The sequence below is a fragment of the Amyelois transitella genome, chromosome 7 (assembly GCF_032362555.1).
Source record: "Amyelois transitella isolate CPQ chromosome 7, ilAmyTran1.1, whole genome shotgun sequence".
Lineage (NCBI taxonomy): Eukaryota > Metazoa > Arthropoda > Insecta > Lepidoptera > Pyralidae > Amyelois > Amyelois transitella.
This window is the reverse complement of record NC_083510.1, coordinates 7,283,684-7,308,169: the sequence shown is the minus strand read 5'-3', so window position 1 is coordinate 7,308,169 and position 24,486 is coordinate 7,283,684. Positions and strand designations below refer to the sequence as shown.

Sequence of the window (24,486 nt, the reverse complement as noted above, 5' to 3'; positions counted from 1 at the left end):
AAGTAGTAGCTTTTATTTATTTCTTTATTGTAGAATTTATGATTTTGATTTATAAACTTTTTCGTTCAGCATAGCAGGTTTTGATAAGATTTTAATGCAAGCATAATCACATCACTAGAGATATTTATCACGTCTTTTTTTAAAGTAAAAGGGTAACAAATGAATTTCCTGTGGATCAGAAGATGTAGAACAGATTTAATCATAAATTATATGTTTCTCTCAAATAAAAATAAGGCAAATATACAAAAGCAACACACCGTAATCAAAACAAAACTAAAATATTATACAAATCAATATGAACATTACATTTTTGCTTTCCATATTGTTCGCTAAAACGCAATCAAAGGTAACAAACAAAGTAACAAAATTTCAAACCCAAATGGAGTTAAGTTCTGTATCGCGAGTTTATACAATTGAGATGAAAGTGGTGAACAAATGACAATATTTTGTGGTTATTTCCAACTCATGGGAATAGAACTAAGCAGCCCTTTTCACTACTTAGTTAACTCTTGACGTTACCGACGGGCGTTTTAAAACAAGCAGAGAATTAAATATTTCTCCGTGAACTGTGTCCGAGTGAATTGTAACATTTAACGAATAAAAATTGTTGACTCGTGCAAAAAGGTTAAAAATGCAGTTTTACCTGCACCGCTGTTGCGCAGTTGAATAAGGAAATAAAATTGCGAAAGCAGATCTTTACTAAGTGTTCCGTATATAAATCATACTTATATTATTGTCCATGCGAGTATTTGAAAGGAAATGGGAAAATCTAGAGAAGATAATTAAACTAACACTGTCATATCCTAAAAATGCTCACATGCAAATGCATTATCGGCCATGTTTTAAAAGTTTTTTGTCTCTGTTCCCTATAAATATAACTCAAAATAATTACTGTGAACAGGCAATTTTTGAATTTGCGCGTACCGCTTAAGCTCATCACGCAGATTAAAATGCTTTCGAATCAAGAAAAAAACCGTACATTTTAAGAGTTTCACGTTTGTAAATAATTATTTTCAAAAATTTAATCACATTTTCTATTTAGCTGTATCAAAGTAAGTAAAAAATATTTAGAAATTGTATCTTAAGCTGTGAAAATGACATTTTGATGTCTGGAAAGTTGGATTTGTGTTCAAAAATTTTAAGCAAACACTTTAATTAATATTTGGTTGATATATACAGATGATGTTACATGCAAACGAAAAACAATTTCATGTGTCTTTTTGGGAGCTAGCGAATTTGTAAATAATATATTGTGAAATTATTTTTACGGCTTTAGTCCCAATTACATCCTCACCATTACTTAATCACCTAAAATACGTATTCATATAAAAACATAATCTCATTCACAAACGAAATTTAAGAGCGTACTTACATATATACCGATTAATACAGTGAAGGATGCTCTGAAGATCTCCATCATTCTGTTTCCTTACGGAATGCTCGCACAGACAAAACGGAAATCCAATTAAATTTGTTTTCGCTACGGTATATTAAATTACTATGCAAAATTCCCTACATCATTTTTTGAAATTATATTTTAAGGGGTTCCAAGCAAGTTTTTCTCAGCCAAATGAAGAGGACGCAATATTAAATACTTACTGTGCTCTCGTGGCTCCGGGAATCTTGTATCTTGTATATGCTTCAAATAATTTCAGTTACGTTCAGGTACAGCGTTATTAAAATATAAACCGAGTTTTAATATGTGATGGAAATAAATTTGGTTACTAAAAAAATTATAATTGTGGAATTCTAATCTGTAAACCGTGGCACGCTTTTGTTAGTTATTCACGTCGATCACATACATATTTACGTAATTCCTCAACAACTCGAGTATCGATGTTTAATACTATTTTTTTCATGAAAAGCATAATTCGACAACATTATTTTTCTCTTGCGTTAGATGTTGTAAAAGGACATTAAGGGAAGGTCTATTTGATTCTATCACAAAGCCATACAGCTGACCATGGCCTTTCAGTCTTTTCAAGACTGTTGGCTTTGTCTATTCCGCAAGGAATACTCGTATAAGCGTATTAATATACAATGTATGTGCTTTTTATTTTGAAATTAGATATTAATTTAATCATTTATGTATCTATATGAAATTATACCGAATACACGTTGATCTTTTGCTAGAGATTTCTTTAGATTTTGTTTTATTTCTTTCCTCGCAGATTCTACTTACTAGAGTTTTTATCTTTTTACATTCAATGGTAAATATATAGGTGTGGTTTCCGACACCAATAAAATAAAGAATAGGAACACTCCATCTTGTTCCCATGGATGTCGTAAATAGCGACTAAGGCTTATAAACTTGGGATTCTTCTTCAAGGTGCTGGAGGAGCGACCTGACACTATTTAAATCTCAATTCTTTTATTAAGCCAGGTACCCCGCAAGAGATATAGACGTGATTATATACATATATGTATACATATACATAGGTTTACATAGGTTATACATACATGTATATAGGTTTATTCAGGTTTACATCAAATAAGCGAAATCATATTTGCGACGCTCTTGTTTCCACGTTAAATGCTTGCATACACGAGAACGACGTACGGAATGCATGATGTCTGCAAAGAAAGATAAGTTTAACGATCTTCTTTGCATAATTTAAACATAAAGAAACATTCATCTCGGCTCTCGGAGAGTTTATTCTGATGGATACTCGCCTACTTAGTCTTTTCAAGTATAGCACTATGCATATTTTCAATAACAATAACCAACACACGCCCAAATATCATTTGGAATATAAATTTTTTTAACTCAATATAGAAAAATAGACAAACATTCCCAACCCATTCACTTCTTAAAATAATGAGGCTTAACGAACAAAACTTGCGACAGAACAGAGTGGAAGCCCCGAATATACTGCTGGCAACTAATAAAATCGTCCAAATTCACCCGCAAGCAATGAGGCATGGCAACAGAATAGCTTCTATCAATTCGGCCTTCAGGCTTACGACTACATACGTCTTTCTGGGTCGGCGGTCTCACCAATACGTCTTAGAGTTAAATTAGGGATGAAACCAATAGGAGATACGCAACGGTTTCGCGGACCGACAAATTACACACATGCCGTTTTAATGCGAAATTCGGATTGGAATTGAAATAGGTCGGGGTCTACGTTTTTTCTGATTGTTTGCCCTTTTTAACGTTATTATTATTCGTAAGATAATGGCGGCCGTTTTCGGGGAACAACCTTTTGATATAAGTTACTTACCGAGATTGTGATATTGGGGTATATTTTGTTGATAATGTATGCCATGAGAAATGCATGAAATGCTCTACAGTGCCTATAGGGAGTTTTAGTTTTAGCGGTCTACAACTAAGCTTAAGATAGATAGTTCTTATTACTTCAGATGACGAAAACGTAACTATTACAAAATTAAAATAGTTTTTTTTGTCATTTGTTGCAATGCAAACACATGATTGATTTAATTGCTGAAATTTCCAAACAAGCAAACTGATAGAAGTCATATTGGAATCAATGCTGCGAACGTGAGGAAACATGATATATTAGAATTAATGCTGCGAACTGATGGAGGTCATATTGGAATCAATGCTGCGAACTTGAGGACACATGACTTATTGGAATTAATGCTACGAACTGATAGAGGTCATATTGGAATCAATGCTGCAAACCTGAGAAAACGCAACGTAGGTATGGAAATCAAAGATTGAATCCGAGGAAACACGATATATTGGAATCAATGCAGCGAACTGATGGAAATTATATTGGAAGCAATGCTGCAAATCTGAGGAATCATGACGTATTGGAATCAAGACTGCGAATTCGAGAAAACATTATGTATTGGAATTAATACTGCGAACCAATAGAGGTCATTTTGTAATTAATGCTGCAAACCTGAGGACACACAACAAATTGGAATCAAGAGCATGAATTCGAGAAAACATGATGTACTAGAGTTAATACTGCGAACTGACAGATATCATATTGGAACCGGAGGAAACACGGGCATTGGAGGCGAAAATGAGATCTGGAAAAATACGGTAAGAGAATATACGGACGGCATTGAAACTAGGGCGGTGAACTAGAGGAAATAACATCGGAATCAATGCTACTAATTGGAGAAATACGACGCATAGGGTCCAATGCTGCATCTGGAAGTGCACATACAAGAGACACTACAGAAACAACACTACAAGCTGAATCAACACCTCAAACTGGAAGAACTCATATTGGACACAACGCGGCCAACTTGAGAGAAAGCCACAGGCAAATTTGGATGACAAGAATAAAGGCTTGAAGATGGCGCAAGAAATGACTTGGCGAGTGCAGATCTGAAACAGCCGACCGAACCGAACCACAAAAACTATCAAAACGGGGATAATATTCCTACATAATTTATTAAGAAGGCCTCATGAAATCCTACACTACATATTCTTCAGAATGGGCAGACATCGCGACAAATAACAAAATTCATCACAGCAGCATGAGATTCCTACGAAATAAATGAAACTGACAACGAACCATTAAAAGAAGAATTAGAAAATAAGAAAGAAGGAAAGACGCAACACATCAACGCTCTCCTCCGTCGCAATACCCGTCTTCCTCAATTCCTATATTGGCTATAGGCTGTATAGTCGGTCGATTGTGGTCGACTGGTTGCGGCTGGTCGGCCTTCCTCTCCCATCCCTGAGCGTGTCACTCCCTATAAAATCTGTGCCCCCTGGTGTATCCAGCTAGACTGGGTCAGGCTTTGCTTGGCTGGGTGTGGTACCAATGTTCATGTTCATGTTCATGAAATTTCCAAACAAGCGTAAATTTTTCAATACAACCAGCACAGTATTTTAAGAGGATTCTAAAATCAATTTATGAAGTTCGAAATATTTTTAGTTCGTGTAAAACTTCATTTAGTGATTGGTTTTTCACGAGATCTATTCACAATCACTCACTATTCAGCCAAATCGAATCTCTATTGCTGTTGTTACAAAACAAATAATTTTTTTCAAATATTCGCATACGTTCGGAACGTTGTGATCAAAATATAAAAAAAATATGAAAAAAAAAATAAAATGGGAAAGGAATTAACAGCGGTTGTAAAGGGGTTGTTGAAACGTCTCATTACGCAGACAACAATTTTAATTGCATCGGCACTCGGCATACAGCCAATTAGACACTTCTGCGTATTAATTCACATTTTTACCTCAGATTCAATGTCGGTATCAGAATCATATCAGATTTTTATGATATATTGATCAGACAAGAGTAGAAGAAACGGCGGGACCTTTAAAATATGAGCACACCTAATTTTCTTCTTAAATATAAAATTTCTTCTTAAAAATAAATATATTAAACCTTTCACACTATTCATATAAGAATGTCGAATTATTAAAATGGAAGAAAATCGTGTCTCGGCGAAATAGTGTGAGTTTATTTCAAGATATACGACATGGACCCAACGGAATTGCAAACCAAAATATACGAAGAGGGGGGCCCAAAAACTAGTATCAATCAATAAACGTAGACAGTTTGCCGGATTTGCTTTCAGAACTACTAAATACGGATGATGAATGTGATGCGATGATGAAATTGATGAAATATTTCTCGACGTTGCACTAGAATCTAATAAGTTCTTCCAAAATCTTCTGTTAGATAATGTGTCTGGACATTAAGATATATAATATAATTTAATTAAGATATAAATATAATAAAATGCAATTACAGCTGAATGATTTTCACAAATTTTGTCTTTTAGTATGCTAATGTTATATGTATGTAGTATGCTAGCTACATACTTTTTTGATTCGTATTTCGTCACAAATTACAAACTCAGACTGTATTTTTATCTTTCGACTCAAAATATTAGAATGCAAAATGGTAATAATTTTAATTGAGTAATTACCTTGTAAAGCTGATAAAGTATAGGCTAGTGATATAATCGGCTTTTGAATGTCGAACTCGTATTATCGGATATTATATGAACCGCATCGATGTTGCTTCATTCATACGGATTGTGGTTTGTTCAATTCGTAATAAGTTAGTATTCCATGGATGGTAAAATATTTATAAATTTAATTTTATAAATTATTTAAAAATCATCTTCATTTTAGAATCAAAATAATGATTCTGAAGTCTTATATCATGCATACCTAAAACCATACTGTCATCATCTAAACAACATCCTTTGAATTGCCACGATCCCTGCAAACTTCTTTTGCTTCATTCACTTTCATCATGCCAGCTTGTCAAATTCGGGTAAGTACTCTAAACCTGATTATTCGAACTAGAATTTCTATGAGAATATTCTTATTATTTTTCAATGAGATTACACCATATACCGTAGCAGTACCTTGTATTTCGACTTAATATCCTCTCGCCATTCAATTCTAAAATGGACTAAGATTAGTATTGTAGGAATTCTGTAGTGCACCAGATTACTCGTTAAATTAATTAAGCAAACACAGGAAACGCCGCGAGCAACCTGCGGTTATTATAAATTGTTCAGCGAATATTTAAACTCATTATAAACAGGCCAAGCGCGAGCGCGGGTCGAGGGCTAGTTTTATACCTAACTAGCTGTTGCCCGCGACTTCGTTCCATTTCATCGATCTTCGCCTTAAATCCCTATAAAGTCTAAGCTATATTAGAGAAATATACATAGCGTGAAAGAGTAACAAACACATACACGTCCTTGACCAATGACATATTAACCTTAAATATAACAAACACTTAACAGTATTTTGAGTCAATCCTAGTCGTCGGCTCTTATCTTCGGCTTGATCTAAATCTAATTAATTGCTCGTAATTGTCGTAGTAATATAAATAAATAAAATATAATAAACAAATGCTACTTAACATATATAAAAATGGTATAAACATTTTTACGCTATTTATTCATTTAATTTTTAAACGTACCTACTATTCGTCCACGGTACGTTATAGGCGCAGTAACAATTTATTTTTACTTACCTAATGACTGGACAGTCATTAGGTAAGTAAAAATATAAGTAAATACATACTTGATTCCTTATAAGCATAGTTGTCCAACTATGCTTATAAGGAATCAAGTTGTCTATTTGACGGCCTTTGTGGCTAAGCGGTAATGCGCTTATCTGTGACACTGGAGGTCCCGGGTTCAAATTTCGGCCAGGGCATGGGCTGGGTCTTGTATATTTATCTATAAAAGTATTCATTATAAAATATATACATACACACATATAACCACGTCTATATAGATTCTACTGTTACTGTTATTGTCGGGGTTACTGTACACCCCGCAGAGGATATCCTCTGCGGGGTGTACAGAGCCAACAGTCTTGAAAATACTGATAGGCCACGATCAGCTGTTTGGCTTACTGATAGAATTGAGATTAGGTACCTTCGTATATCTTGAAATAAACTCACAATATAAAGTGACAGGTTGCAAGCCCGCCGCCTAAAATAAGAATCCGAAGTTTATAAGCAAATCCCTTACTTCGAGGCTAACTCAATCTATTTTGTCCCGTATATATTTATTTACTTTTTCAAACGGTTTAGTAACTGATGTTTGCAATTGGAACTTAAAATCATACAATCCGTTCAGTCTTATTCGTCTGTGTCTTTCTTAAACAAACGAGTAAATTATTATTTTTACTCAATAAGTCTTCAATTTTTTTCCTTAACACACTTAATATTTAGTAAGAGAAGATTACAGACATTAATCATCTTTTAGTTATGAAAATGTTTTTTTTTTTTAATTAAATCTATTTTCATACAAATTCGTAGGAATCAGAGTAAAAACAATCTCAGTAACTCGTTACAAATTGAAAATAATTTTCCGAATATTAATTTTACATGTGAGCAAAAATGGAAAACAAAATTTTACAGTAAAACGAAACTGCATTAACAATAAAATAATTGGTTTAAAATTAACCGGGCTGTTTGGGAGCGGTTGGGCTTAAAGCTCTCTTTCGGTACACAAAACTCCAATGAACTCTTATTTACATTATCGATAAAAAGTCAACAAACCGGAAAACTATTGTAAATAATTGAAATTAAATACATTTCCTTTCATGTTTAATTTTATTTAAATTTCGTTGAGCAAATATTTAATATATACAGGAACATAAAATCGGAAATACTCGTAGTATCTCTCAATTCCGGTCATTGATTAATTTAAAGATGTAATAAGATCTCAATATGCTAGTTGATTTAACAAATAAGTATCAAGATTGCTGCAAAAAGGGACTTTCTCAAGACCGTTCACAAGGCGGACTATACTGCCTACTGAAAAGCGAAATAACCAAATTTGAGTTTAACTCATATTATTTAAGAATGCGACATATAATCAGCAGTTTAAATCTTTCGTCGACTAAAATTTTAAATAAATATAATAAATAAATAAATATATACGGGACAAATTACACACATTGAGTTAGCCTCGAAGTAAGTTTGAGACTTGTGTTACGAGATACTAACTCAACGATATTATATTTTTTAATAAATACTTATATATATAAACATCAAAGACCCAGGCCAATCAGAGAAAGTTCGTTTCTCAATGATTCGAACCCGGGACCTCCGGTGTCCCAGACAAGCGCCCTACCGCTGCGTCACTGAGGCCGTCAAGTTACCTATATACAACCATATATACATAAATATTAATGAATCTAAATCCCTTGCGAGGTGGACAGTGCCAACAGCCTTGAAAAGACTGAAAGACCACGTCAGATGTATGGCTTAATGATACAATAATTGAGATTTATATGAACATAAAACAAAAATATATTCATAAGTAAATATGCCTAGTTTTCTTAAAAAAACAATTGCTCAAGTCAGATATACATGAATGCATATTAATGGAAATATCCGACGCAGTTATTATTTGAAAGAAAATTGTTACATAATAACTCATTTTTATGTATTTTTTTACACTAAAATAAAAGTTAATTTTATAATCACAGTCGCTTGTATTAGTCAAGTTAGATTATGAAGTATATTATTGTTAGTATACAAAAGCACATACTATATACAATTCATTCCAAGTATAATATATGAGTATGTTATATTCTCAGTCACTTATATTACCATTTTTTTAGATTTGGCTTAAAGTTATGTGTTAATCAAAAATGCAAGAGTTGTATTTTTGATAGAATGTAAATAATCAATACATATACCTAATAAAACAGTAACCGAACAGGAATTTGAAAATAAAGTCTGTCCTGTTTGTATGTTTGTCTGTACACGCTAATCTCCAGAACTATTGAACGGATTTGAATGAAACTTTTTTAGTTGTATAGCTCTTATACCTGGCCAACATATAGGGTATAATTTATTTTGAAATCTGGTACAGCTGATATCGAACCATAACAACTCAGCTAAACCATAGGAAATATCGAAATGTCGTCTTAACAAAAGTTGTTCAACCTGATGAGCTTATTCTGTTGGCGTATAAAAATCGAAGATCTGGAACATTATAGAACCAAAGCAGATCCCTTATAGACCAGCTAAATCATCCAAATTATGGAAAAAACGTCTTGACAAAAGTTGTTCAACCTGATGAGCGTTTTCTTTTGGCAAAAAAAATGGAAGATCTGGATCATGTGATGTAGAAGCCAAAGGCACCAGACACTCTGTAATATGTACCGAAATTTGAGTGAATTTAATAACCCTAACCTTCGTATTTCCAATAACACGCAAACAAAATTGCGGGCGTCAACTAGTCTTACATAAACCGTCAAATCACAAACGCTTGTTTCAACAAGCGTCACACGAATAATGGTGTAATGTATAAATTAAAGTTAAAAGAATCTCAGAAAGTCCCTCCGAGTATATTTTCTAAACGTATTCTTTGTGCCACAGAGTATTTCCTTAGCAATGAGTGAAACCAAGGACCAACGAGATTTTCCACCTTTTTACTCCATTTGGCGCAGACACCGCAAGCGTTCTCTAAAGAGATTCGTTAATTAACGTTTTATTAAATTCAAATGGTCCCCTTGACATGTTTTGAATCCAGCCCCGTCTGAATGGCACAATGTAATGCTTTTCAGTACATTGCTTGCTGCATTTGTGAGGAATTACTGAAACTACCAATGGAAGTTCGTGCAAATGTTTGTTTTACGATATGAACTACCATAGTTAATAAATGTATTGCGATTTCAGTGACCTAGTTAGTTAGCCATCCATTTAATGTGAGAGGTGAATTAAAGACAGTATTAAAGACGATAAGTATATTTCATATATGAATATGTTTCTATAAAAAAAGAAAACCTTATACACTACGAAACTACTGAACGGATTTGGCTTAATGTTGCTTCTCGATAATAATATAGGAAAATTTAAAAAAACAAGGAAAGAATCTTGAAAATTTACAGGACAGGAGCAAAATTTCGCTATGATCATCATATTCTCCAAACTGCTTATTATTACGTCATATGATGAATTGCTACACATACATTTTTTTTAAACTTTGAGCAGGCTCAAGTGTCCGTATCTTTTGTAACTCATCGAATGACGCGACAACACCACACAAACTATTCATGATGCTATTTTTGCTATAGAGCGCGCCCCTACTCTAAACACTCCATCAACCACAAAAATAAAAACCCAAAATATGAAATAAACATTTAAAAAATAAATGAGTTGACCCAAAGTTACATTATAAATAATCAAAATTCATAGACCGGGCCGGTCTAAGCGTAAGTAATGAGAATCACAAAACTGGCAACATAATCACTAAGTAAAACAGGCAGGCTTTCGGACTACAAAAGACTCATTGAACACCAATTACCTGGAGGCCTCCAAAAAGGTCTTTAATTAAATCCTTCTCCAGTGACGTCATAATTATAGAGTAAATTGGATTGAGACGCCCTCTTGTTTTGTTAATTGTAAGTAGAAATTTTCTCATCGAGATTAATCAGTTTTTCCCGATTTCGAGCAATACCGTATTGTTTTAATAATTTTCGTAATTAATCCCGTGATGACCTAATTATTACGTGAATTAATTTTGTTCAATATTTAGAAATTACTTATAACAGGACACCTACCCCTGCGTTATACATATTATTGAGTTCTTTTTAGGAGTAGCTCAATCGAAGACAAACGAACATATCCGTAACGTCAAAGGTAATTACTTTATGGTAAACGCCCATAATTATATTGTGAAATCATTTAAATAAAAGCAGTCGAAGAAGTGTCGACTTTTTATCATAAATTAACATATAAAGTTTGGTCACAGATAAAGTTACGTTTGAGATACTTGTCGTTTCTTTTTACATGATGAAGGTGACTTTGATGACGTTTCATATTCAGGCATATGACGCATGGACTTTTCCTTTTGAGAATTAAAACCATATTTAACTCCATAAAATAAGAATTTCTCGTAATATATCTTGATCTTAACCAACTAGGCTAACATTAGAAAATACTGGTGCATTCAGGCTCTAATTACGGTTCTTTACGTGGCTTTATTATTAATTAAAACACTGACAAATGCAGCATGCGCCATTGTGCTTAGATAAAATAATGTTTATACCTAGAAACATTCGTTTGAAAATGTTTTTCCTTTTAGTTTAATATCAACTCTGGCAAAGAAGCAGCAATTCTTGGTTAAATGCTAAAGGAAAGGGTATATAGTAATTTATTTGTAACATAGTGCTGGCATGTAGAACGTACTCAAAGGAATTTACAATTTGTAAAATTGTTATGTTATTCCTAATAAACTACAGTTAGGTGAGGAAATAACATGTCGTATAATTTTTCTATAGAAATTTATTATCCTTTAGTAAAATAATTTGTTTCCATTTTAATCAAATTTAATTAGTATTATGATAAAACATATTTTTTAAGGAAATACGAGTATGTAAGTTTTTCCCATCTTAAGCCTAAGGAATTAAAGTACAATAAAAAATATCTTCAGAGAAGTCTGAAGTTTTACATACGAAATTGTAATTATATATTTTTGGGCGTTGAACGAAAAAAGCAAACCGGCTGTGGTTTGCATTGCCTGACGGTAAATATTCATTCCGCCAACCAATTTGCTAGTCAAATGAGTTTTCTAAAAAGCCGATTAAGCGAAAACTAAAACGGGTTAATTATTTGTCGAACATTGTGAATAATCGCTGAATTTATCGTAGGCAAGCGGATTTATTATTTAGCTAATGATCTAAATAAGCGCATCGAAAATGTGGCTAAAAGCAAATTAAATTTATTAATTGTTCTTATTAAATGTACTTGTCAGTGCTGTGTGTGCAATACGGATAGTGTTGTAGAAAAGTTACAAGCGACTGCGGCTTCGTTCAGTCCCGGTAGCAAGACGCCGTTTTTATCGCGCGCAAAACTATCGCTGTCGTATTTTCGATAGTTTTAGGCGCCCTTTTGGCGTCGCGCGTGCAATACTACGGGGGTAGCTTTAGTGTTAAGCCGATTGAAATCTGAATGATAGGGTAATATTCAGATTCTTGATAACACCTTAAATATAGAAATAATTAGTTATTCAGTAGTTAAATGCACTACAATGTGCATACATGCATACATATAATTTTGTCTTTATCTCTTATTATGGGAAGCCTATATTAAATTCACCAACGCCGAGAGCAGCTGTTAATTAACCCAAAATCATGTGATTACAGGGACAATTAGGAACTCCCCTCAAAAAAGGCCAGACTCGACAAAACGTTTTCCCGACGTGGCATACTCACTTCCATGACAAGAGCATGGAAGAGGCTTATGCCCAATGATGAATGTTAAAATGCTGGGAATGAGAAGAATTATATAAGGACACCTACCCCTGCGATACCTCTTACTACTCTCTGTAATATTTTGTATGATTATGTAGGTACATTGAGAACCACTTTATTTAAATTCTTACTCTGTAATAAATACAAACACACCTAAGCATCTAGCATATCAAAAGTATTTTTGCATTATCAGGAAAAACTCTTATCCATCTAATTAGGAATTCCGTGGAATTGTTTACTGAACCGATAATTATTTACCTTTACGAAGAAGTAACAGCCACTTACCTGTAACAGAATATATAAAGCGGTTAATAAGTACATTTAAATTGAACTAAAAAATTTAAAAAACCAGCACAATATTTTCATAATAAAATCGCAGTGATGCAGATAGTAGTTCTCAAAAGAATTGCAGAATTGATCAAAAACTTCTGTCTTATCTTCTTTTCAGTTAGACTTTTAATATATAAACTAATTATCTTTACATATCTTTGGATCAATCCTTCTAATTTTAAGTTAAAAATATATCACAAGAAGAAAAAATTTACAAATACGTTATCACAACACAAAAAGAGATGCAAACTGTTTTTATTGTTTTTTTTAAAAGCAATATTAAAAACTTATATAAAAATATACAGTGAAAATACTCTACTAAATTATAAGTAATTAGACAAACATTTATATAAAAGCTTGCTATCGACAAAAAAGGGCTGTATTCATACAACAGTTATTAACATTTTTTTGTTACATTGTTAAAATAAGCTAAGATACATACATACATACATACATAAAATCACGCCTCTTTCCCGGAGGGGTAGGCAGAGACTACCTCTTTCCACTTGCCACGATCTCTGCATACTTCTTTCGCTTCGTCCACATTCATAACTCTCTTCATACAAGCTCGGCGGTTTCGGGTACTTTTGACCTGACCCTTTAATAAGCTAAGATTTTTGTTTAAATTCAGCAGCTTGGTCGTAAATATACCTACTAATATCTAAACTTTATAGAGTATGCTCGCGACTCCGCAAGTCAATCTGTACTTTTTCATATATTTAAAAGAAAAGTATTTAGTTAAATCTACAGAATACTGCACTAGGTATGGATTAAGATATAAAACAGACATGTAAATTCACGTACTTAATTATTCATGTTCAAATCAATCAATCAAATATTTTATTTTCAAGTAGTAAATACATAACATACGTAAGATTATAAGAGACTGGTGTCTGAACTAAGCAGATGCATTTACTATCACAATGCTAATAAATTGTATGTGCCATTAAAATGCTTTAAAATTGACAAGCATTATTCAAAATTGAATTACAGCCAAAATTAGTTTGACCTAGACAATAGGGGTGCTATTGTTCAAATATTTGCACATCCAGTCAGGGCCGTCGTAAACCAAAGATATTGCCTTAGCATTGTCTCAAAGAGATTAGTTTCCTTGCGTTCTTGTGTAGCTGTCATTTTGAAACTAGTAATTTTGTGGAGTGTCCGTGTATTCATCGTATTTTCTGTCATTGGTTATATAGTCACTTGTAGACACACCCTGGGTAAGTACAAATATATTAAATTGTATAGATCAGAAAATTATCTCCGTACCTAATAAAATATTTATAAGCGTATTTTATTCAATTTCTTTAATATTGACCCACATCAATTAAAAATGGGTTAACACTCACAACTTTTTAACAATAGTAAGACACCTAAATAATAATAATAAAAAACGTAAATGGTGATAAAGATAACTAAAAGACCTGTCTTTATCCGAACTGCAAACCAATACTAGAAATCGTGATTATTTCCTAAAAGTGGAGATTGACAGCGACGTCGTCAAACCCGCATCATAACGCGGCACAAGTTTCGCTGATTAAAGATAGCAATATCAGTTTCGCCAACCTTTCATTAGAAAGGCACAAAGCTGCCATTACACCGGCCGCGACATCTGGCGTTATCCAAAGGGCTGCATCTTAGACTACTGATAAATCTCTGATGGAATTTAATTAGAAATATCAGACCGTTCACTGCTCATAAAACTGGGAATGCTCGATGTGGAACGAAATTTTGATTGTCTTCCAGTCCAATTATGGTATACATAATTTGCATCAACATTTATTTTGGATTCTAACCAATAGAAATAAGGCTGTATATTTCTCGTATTTTTGTCAAGATATGTTGAATTTTATTCTTGTTCGTAATGAATTTCTAAACCTAATTAGTCCCATTATTACAACAAAATTGTATTTCGTCGTTCACTGAAATTGAAAATGTCAGGTTCACAATAATTGAAGATTGTCAATTGAAAATATGAAAATTACCAAATAGACCACATCGGGAGCGCTCGAGCATTTCATCGTGTTGAGGTGGATCGATTAGATTTCATATGCTTCCGCGATTCGGCAAATTAGATTGGCACTCCAAACGGTCAGAAGACGACACCGCCCCTTCAGGCTGATATGACGCTATCCGTCCCCTTTGCAATCGCGGGAAAATTTAAAAGAAATCTCCGCACTAGCATTCGCGGATTTTGGTTCTGTAGTAAATGTTTAACAAGTTGAGTAAAATAAGATCTGAATAATAAATAGATTTACCACAACTTGATGCCTTTTCATTTTGGTTCAGTCCTAGCTAGTTTAGTCTCTTAATGTTCAATAGACCAGCGTTCGTTCTATGACCAGAAGTTCTAAGCAGATGTATTCCAGTTAAGAACAAAAAAATAGCATAATATATGACATTTTTTCATGTAATGTGTCTGTTATCATTAGAATTACGAGATTTGAAGACAACCCAAATCTTACCAAAAGTTATGTTGTGTAGGGAAGTCTATAAATATACAACAAAAAGACACTATTGCGCAAGAATCATTACCGGGAACCATACTATACTAAAACCAAAAATATTTATGCTCACAGACGGTAGGCGAACCCCAGGCCCCGAAGCATTGCGGTGGAGAGTGCAACTGGGAACACGCGCAAATGAGAGAGGAACAAGGGTTATAAACTCACAACCAATAAAACATTTTACGACAACTGATCTGAAGAAGGTTTAAATTTAAAACTTAATTTTAAATTCAAAACAGATCGACAATCGCAACCGACAGGTAAATATTGTGATAAAAGAACCGTTCCGGGACCACGACCGGGGAACCCCGGCCGGGAAGATTATTCCCTTTCCCGCGGATCGGAAGCCGATCTCATTTCCTTCGACAACATCAAAGTGATAGCAATCGGTTTTTTATACGAATCAGCAATATTTTCAACGAGGTCGACTAGTTAGTGCCTGTAAATACTGGATTTAAATTGTATCAAGTTTTTTTTCTTTAGATAGCAATTTATCATTTAAAATAGGAATCTATTTAATGTGTATATTAAAAAAAATACAGCGGTGTACGACTTAAATACAAAAATTTAGTTATTTTTAAAAGATCACATATTGCAAACGTCTTATATCTCAATTAATTAATACTAAAATTGCAAAGGAGTATAATTGTTTTTTTTTATTTATTTACATAATTATAAAAATGTTGATGAAAATCAAATTGTGACTACACAAGAATGAAAGAAACGCGCCCCAAGGAAAAATATAAAAATTAATGCTGATAAACAATTGCATTTCCCTGATAAAACCGTTTACAACGCGGAATGGAATGTTAATTGTTCATTTGTTCCTTTTGCTCCTCACACGACGCATTGTTTCAAATGACGTTGGCTGCATCGGGCATAATTTTTCAACATTTTAAAGGTTCAATCGTGAACTGATTGCCGGCGGCGCGCCAGCTCCAAATGAAAACAAGTAAATTCAATTGACTTTTAATGATGCAAATTTCTCCAATTCCATTACGTCCGCGCATCCCTGCGCGTTGATCAAAAGCGTCAAAATTATACAATCAACAGGTGTAAGTGGGTCATCTGCCTACGACTGGAATCAACTAGAATTTTGAATTTATAAAATTCATTCTCTCTCTTCAATCTCTCTTCCTTTTTGTAGCGTTCTGTATTCATTGCTTAGAAGCACGAGATTGGTTATGATACAATGCATGTAAGTAATAAAAATGAGGTGAAAATAATAAAACCTTCAATGATATCCTGTCAACTAGCAGCATCATTTTTGTTAAAAAATACTTTTGTTCTATTATCTCTAAATTTATTAACTAGACTTACAAAGTTTTCAGTTTATACATGACATTTAAAACATATAAATTTTACACAATACATTTAACGTGCTATTAGCGTTATTGCTAATTATCGGGTAACATCCGCAAAATAGAGAGTACTAATTATTTTGATTGAAACGCCAAATGGTAAGCTCTAATGGAAATTGATGTACTAACATACATTTACTAATCTGATAATATTTATGGCCTATTATTAAAGCGGTATTACTCTAGGTACCTAATACATATGTATGTTTGTACTGGAAACATTGGTTTCAAACTAAATGATAATTATATTTTTTTCCAGGGCGGATCAAATTTTGTATCTACATTTTACATTCTCGGACGCCATAAAGAGTCTGTGTAAACTGTAAATATAAAACCAGTGTCAGTCAGAAGAGCATATATATATATATATAAAAAGAGTCTTGGTAGTCGAATTTTAAACACCAAGGTAATAGTTACTAATACTACTATAAATGACGTCTTATATTGTTCTTAATTCATCTCTAATTCGATATATGTCATAACACAACTCGATAAAAATACTATACCTAACGCACAAATTTATAGAAAAAAAAAAGACACCACAAGTAACACCGAACGCGGGGATAATTAAATTTCAAACAAAAGACGATCGGCGCGACCGCCACAACAATAAGTCAAAGGGAAAAAAAGGAAGGGGATTTGTGAAAATACAAGTTTTCCTAACGCAACGTTTTCCTACGTTATTTCCTCGGTCGCAGGTGAGATTTATCTACGGATAATTGGATAAAAAACGCGTTTGCGAGAAGTGATACGAGCTGGAAGAGGGGGCGGGCTTGGAGTCGTAAAAAATCAGTTCGCCCAATAATCTGACACTCCTGAATTTGCCAGCGTAATTTATTAATACGTATTTTAATAAGGTTCTTTAGTATTTGAATTTATTTAATTCAATTTTAAACCCACCGACGATATAAATTGGCATGACTTGTGAGGTTTTATACTCGTAATAAATTTAATTATTTTGAAGTACGATCACTAATCCGGCGTAACAACAAAATGTCAAACAAAACCAAATGACAAAGTGGAAGGAGGATAGTCGGAAAATGGACCCCAGGCACCAGACCCAGGCATTGTGGCGGGGGTTGCAACTGGTAACACAGAGAGAGAAACTTATATTTCCGAAACGCTACGCTATACATACATGCCTTTTCCTTATAATGACGAAATATGACTAAATTTGCCAACAATTAATTACCAACTTGCTATTGTATTGGACTTCAATTATGATATGTCGGTAACTATTCGTATCAGCATTGAAATGATACAAACCTCAGATCAGAAGCATCAACTCTAGTGACGTCATTGACGACAAATAGCTCCGAGCAATAGAAACAGTAGTGCACATGACAGCAATCATAGCCGCTCATTATAAAGCGCTTGACACACGAAATCAATCGAAATGCGCAATATTGTGCGAACGAAGCCCACAAACTGAAAACAACCGCATTTGAAATATATATCCACCAGATACAATGGATTATGTACTCACTAAGGGCGTTTTCATATATGTGTGGTTATATTCTTTTATTCAACGTTTCGAAAAATAAGCGAGCAAAACTATTTAGTTCTAAATAGCAAGTATAAGCCGACTAAGTGGTAGGCTTATAAACTTGGGATTCTTCTTTTAGGCGATGGGCTAGCAACCTGTCACTATTTGAATCTCAATCCTATCTTAAAGCCAAATAGCTGAGCGTGGCCTATCAGTCTTTACAAGACTGTAGGCTCTGTCTACCCCGCAAGGGATATAGACGTGATTATATGTATGTATGTATGTAGCAAGTATAAAAGTACATACATAGATATAGTCACGTCTATGTCCCTTGCTGGGTAGACAGAGCCAACAGTCTTGAAAATACTGATAGGCCACGTTCAGCTGTTTGACTTGCTGATAGAATTGAGAAACATAAACTCATATTACTGACTGACTCATGTTACACGATCTTGTGTTTAACTAGTCGTCCTTTTTAGATATTGCAGTAAATTTACCAAAATTTATTCAATCATCAAATAAATTTTGGTGAAGTAATCTTGACTAAATGTCTGAAATACAGGGCATCTTAAGGTACTCCTGCCCTAAAATGTAATTCTCTTAAGTACTTAGGTATTTTTCGTTGTTTTAATATTCATACCTACTTCACATTCGCATAGTAAAATTTTCCTTTAGGGTTCGAATAAATAATATGTTTGAGCCAATAATTAATTTATGACTTCCTATGTAGTTACTGCCTCAGTGATATTAGAGTTGATGCGTTTCACTTAGGTACCCGAAGGTCGCTAGTTCACGTCTCGAAGGAAGTATACTTACTATTCTCAGTTTGTTCCTAATTTGAAAAAGATATTTATATATTTAACGTGTGTTTATTATTAGCATTTGATGAATGAAAGAAAAATCATATATTTTACAATTTAAGGATTACTATTCTGCTTCTGTGGGATCAAAAGTGCGAGTTGACTAACAAGAGAATAAGAAAGATTTGCCTTCTTATTCCGCTGGTAACTATCATAGTATTTTCTACTTCAAGCTAAGGAAAAATCATGTTGTTATTCGATTTAAATTATTATGAAACAAGACCCCTCACAACGTCCTTACCTTGTAACTCACGAACGCTATTTCAGTTAAATCAAAAATCACATAGAGAATATTGCTGGGAAATGAATAATAAATTGCTTCCCGACGATGCTCAATTTTAACTGTAAGGACTGCTCATGTAGCCTAGACGTCTTCACGCTGAAGGGCAACATGTTACGTTACGTTGTTTTACATTTACCACGAACACCGCGAACTTAGACCTCGCTGTTCGCGACGAAACTTTAAATAAATTCTTCATATCTCAACAATTAATTAATCGATTTTTATGCCCTATGATTTTTAACTTAAAAATTATATTGACCCATACATTTCAAATTTCATCAAAATTAGACCACCGGTTACAACATACATGAATACATACAAAAAATTGTGTTTTCGACCCAAGTTGATTGGTAGAAGTATTATTAAATTTCTAAGAGTGACATTTTGACTTCTACGCAGTTATTACCATCATACGTCATTTGTTGTGATCCGTATTTTCTTTTGTTACCTAATTGAAATAAAGATTTTATTGTGCAGTTACTAAAATACAAGTGAAGTAGCACCAATAAACTACACATAGATATGTTTTAAACACACAGAAAATCTACTGATTAGTCCCAAAAATAGGAATTTGTAAATAGCGTAGTTAATAAGCTTATGCTCTTTTACAGAGCATTTGATCATTAAAGTAAAATGTACACACAACATACATAATGCGAGGAAAAAAACATTAAATGGGTACGTCCAAATTGTTTCATATTAGTATTTTTAAATATTAGCACGAATATGGACAAACCCGAATGAAAAAAATACAACACTGCGTAAGATTTAATCAAATCAGAAGGAACGAATTTATAATGTAAATACTTTTTTACAGAACGAACGGTCTTAATTCTTCTTACGCTGTGCTCTCAATATAATGATCTAAGTTAAAAAAAGTGCGACAAAACTTCGGAATTCGAAAAATAAAAACAATTTCATTCCAAAACCGAATATTTGATTTGTCTGTGGGTGGTGAGCGGGTGATTTAGAAAATGTATTTACAAAGTGAAGCCCCAAAACACACGGAAGGGTTAGCGTGGCGTAAATTGGGAATGGTGAATAATTCATAGACATTTTTGAATTACCTTGACCATTTCACGAAATACGACGGTCAGCCAATAGCGCAGGACGCTGGGTCCGAATTTACACCAAGTTACAGAGGCACTTTGTTTTTATTCTTAACACTATTAAACGATTGTCTTTTATTGTCTTCGTTCGGTGTTCAGGAAAATAGCGGGTCCTGAAAATCAAAATTATCATTTGAAGAAACACATTCAACATTTTAATTTCAATTTGGAATTACTATATCTCGGCATTTTATGTAGGACAAGTTAATTTAAATAAATATTGGTTCATATTGACTCAAATTATCTGAAAATTGGTTGGTTGGTTTTGGATATCAAATGTACTTTAAATGATAGAACACGCTTAGAAGATACTTCTAAACGGTTTACAGTTAATTTGAATTCAATTTCGTATCCATCTAAAAAACGTATATAAGAGCGCCGTAGTCGGTCCCTCTGAAGTCAAATTACATCCCACATTTTAAAACAAGTCTTTCCGAGACCGATAGCACATCGAATGAAAAGAAAACATAGTTACAGTACAGGGTTACCCCTCTGCGTCGTTCATTAAGTCTGTTATACATTTGCGTCAGTATACGACAGCTTTTAACATGTGGCTTCGTAATTTTACTTATCTGAAAGTATAAATATTATATTTTTCATCTACAATTAAATTTCATTATCCATATGCTTTCGATTCTTGAACACAAAAAAATACTAAAATAAAATGATGTAACTTAAACACATTCGTAGAAATAGTAAATAATTGGTTCATTATTTTTAAAACTTTAACTTTTGGGTATTTTCAAGACTGTTGGCTCTGTCTGCCCCGCGAGAGTCATAGACTTGATATGTAATTAACTTTTTCCGAATTCAGGATACTTATCATGCTTTAAAATATTCGTAGACATTTAAATGCACTGGTTTTTTGTGTAATTCTACTCAAATAAAATCACACAGCTGAATATGATTGTGTCCTGGGTAAAATTCAATGTCTTTAGGAGGTCCACAAAGGGGCCCACTAATTTAATAGCATAACTTTAAAACAGCATATTTCTATGGCATACCTAACCACTGTTTCGCTTAACCTTTACATACATACATACATAAACTCACGCCTCTTTCCCGGAGGGGTAGGCAGAGACTACCTCTTTCCACTTGCCACGATCCCTGCATACTTCCTTTGCTTCCTCCACATTCATAACTCTCTTCATGCAAGCTCGGCGGTTTCGGGCACTTTTGACCTGACCCTTCACCAGGACGTCCTTAATTTGATCAAGATATGTTCGTCTAGGTCTTCCCACCCCGACCTTTCCCTCCACACTCTCCTTAACCTTTAACATATAGAAATTTGAGACTATGCCAAATAAGTTATGCAATTTCATATGGACCCGGTATGCAAACTTCATTTTGACTCAATAAAGAAAGGAAGGTAGTCTTGAACTGTAAATCCAGGTTTAACTATAAGTGGACATTGAGACTTCTAAGCAACATGGCCTGGTTAAATCGAGGTCGTAATGGATACCAATTTAAATGGCGATGTATATTTTTCGCTTTTTTCCGCTTAAAGCATGTTTCGAGTTTGCTCGCTGAAATTAGTTTACGTCGTTTGATCGGATATTCCTTTAAAGAAGTTTAGCCTCGGTGGCTGGTTTAACAGTGTTACATAAACAAACTCGGTTATTTTTAAAGGTAGTGCTTTATAAAACGAATACCGATTAGAACTAATATCAAGGCAAATTTTATACTTAATAGTTAGGTGTTTTAACAACAAAATTTTTAATTTCGACTGTCCTTTAACAAAAAAAAACAAGGCATTTCGGGCCAAAGGAAATGTAGGACTACGTAGGATCATCTTATTAATAAAATTATAATGCAACTACGTAATTTTCAATGTACATTAAGTATTTGACTTTAGTTCCATTATGTACTATTAATATCTGTGGTTCCAGCTTTCAACGTAACGCCTAAACGAAAATTAGTGCTGCCAAGCGACTGATTTTAAACTTGATTTAAATTTTTTTTACGGTGTTAAAAAAAATAAAGTATAATATTTTAAAAAAAATCCAAGCGTTTTGCCTTTTACGAAAATTTCGATGAACACCGTCTAATATTTATGATGTTATATGCACGTCAAAGCAATGATAAGTCAAGCTTGTACCGGGAACATCCAGGAAAATCCACACATGCACTGGACATGTCAAGCCGGGATCACTACCGAGAATTTTATTTGTATTTCTACTTTGTTGCACCGTATTTGAAGTATTTATAACGGTGTTGAAAATGCAGTGTGACATTTAAAATGCCGTACACTGAGGTATATAACATTGAAAGACTTGCACACATGAGATGGCAAAGCTAAAATTTTATTGTGGAACCGCTAAAAATTTAACTTAGAAATTTCAACATTGTTGTATTCCGAAATCGCAAAGTATACGTTTATGAACAACATACGACAGTTTTAAACCTAGTCGTTTGTTTTTAGTGATATTAGTTGAAATCCTTGGGAATAAAAGAGAGAAGTTAAAAACATAAGTTCACTGTACCTACATACTTTATTGCAATGGTAAAATATTTTATTTTGTGTACTGATCAACGTGACCAAATTCAAATTTATAAACGTATATAAGTATAAATGTCTATCACACAAATTTTTGAACCCGACAGTTAGTTCCTCTGTCTGTGATTTCTTTATTATCCTGGTAGTAAAACAGGCTTCATCAGAACACACAAGCAACAATTTGCACGAACGTGGCCGCGGGCGGAAGCAAGCGATATTTTCCCGGAGGAATGTCAGGTCAACAGTTGCTTCCGGGGGGTGATTGTTCCGAAGCAAAGACTTAATCCCAGGGTGATTAAGCGCTGCCGGAAAGATTGTAGACGACGATTAAGGAGCTTAGTCATGTTGAAGCAATAATCATAAAAAAAAGAAAAACAGTAGATTTAGGTAAATTGAAAACGAATTTATTTAAAAATAATTGTCACGCTTTTATATTTTCCTACTTTTTGTATTGACTATATAAGGTTTTTTTTTTCGTACAACTACTTATATGTAAAGTTATTTGATTTCTTAGATGTAAGATAATGACGTATCAGATAAATTAGTTTTCTAGAGATTTAACGAAACTCTTTTAAATCTGTCTAGCTGTTTGAACCTATTGATCACTTTCATGGGCATATAAATACACACTTAAATATAAAAAAAAAAGTATTTTAAACAGTTGAACAGTAAATAGTTGGTACAACTAGTAGTAAAAGTAAAGCAAAAATAAAAACAAAATATACTTTCATGACCAACAATTTTATTTACACGGAAGTCACAGTAACATAAAGAAGTTTCGTTATCACCGGAAAGGACAATACAAATTTTAATTAGCCCGACATCATTAAGTACGGCACGTTTGCCTTATTTGTTTGTTCACACCTAAAATACTGTACAAGCACAAAACGAACCCAATGTTTTATTTTAGGACGGCCAGGAAAATAGTCAAAGGCAAAATATACAAGTTAATTTTAATTATAAAAATAAAAAAACTAATTTTTATTTCGGCCATCAGATAAGTTACAATGATGATAACAATAAAAACAAGCTATAGTATAAAAAAACATTGTAGTCCAATCCCATCATTTTCTATCATTTTAATACAATTGAATAATAAATAAAAGCTTGTCGCAAGAATACTAACTGGGTGTATAATTTAAACATAATATTCCCACCTGCAATACCTATACTACATACTTAGATAATTTTTTTAAATCAGTCCTAAATGTTAATATTTTGGTTATCTCAGTTTTACTTATTTTAAATTTTCTTATCTAATTTGTAAAAAAAACGGAATAAATGTAATTTAACTATCTATGCTGACTGTACTGGCGAATCGTGCGTAAAACTAGTGACACGCAAACCCCCAATTACAGCCTACGGTGT

General features: G+C 33.4%; 1 protein-coding gene across 6 annotated transcripts in view; it reads right to left on the bottom strand.

Moving 5' to 3' along the window:
* Positions 1–24,486, bottom strand: part of LOC106133233 (polypyrimidine tract-binding protein 2) — a 366,610-nt gene that overhangs the window by 191,004 nt on the left and 151,120 nt on the right. For 4 of the 6 annotated variants that reach the window (XM_060945000.1, XM_060945003.1, XM_060945004.1 and 1 more), the window contains exon 3: positions 20,580–20,734. The exons of the other annotated variants lie outside the window; for them this stretch is intronic. In XM_060945000.1, the coding sequence (XP_060800983.1) occupies positions 20,580–20,588 (9 nt within the window). In that variant the 5' untranslated portion in view covers positions 20,589–20,734. The remainder of the gene's footprint in view (positions 1–20,579; positions 20,735–24,486) is intronic. 6 annotated transcript variants of the gene reach the window in all.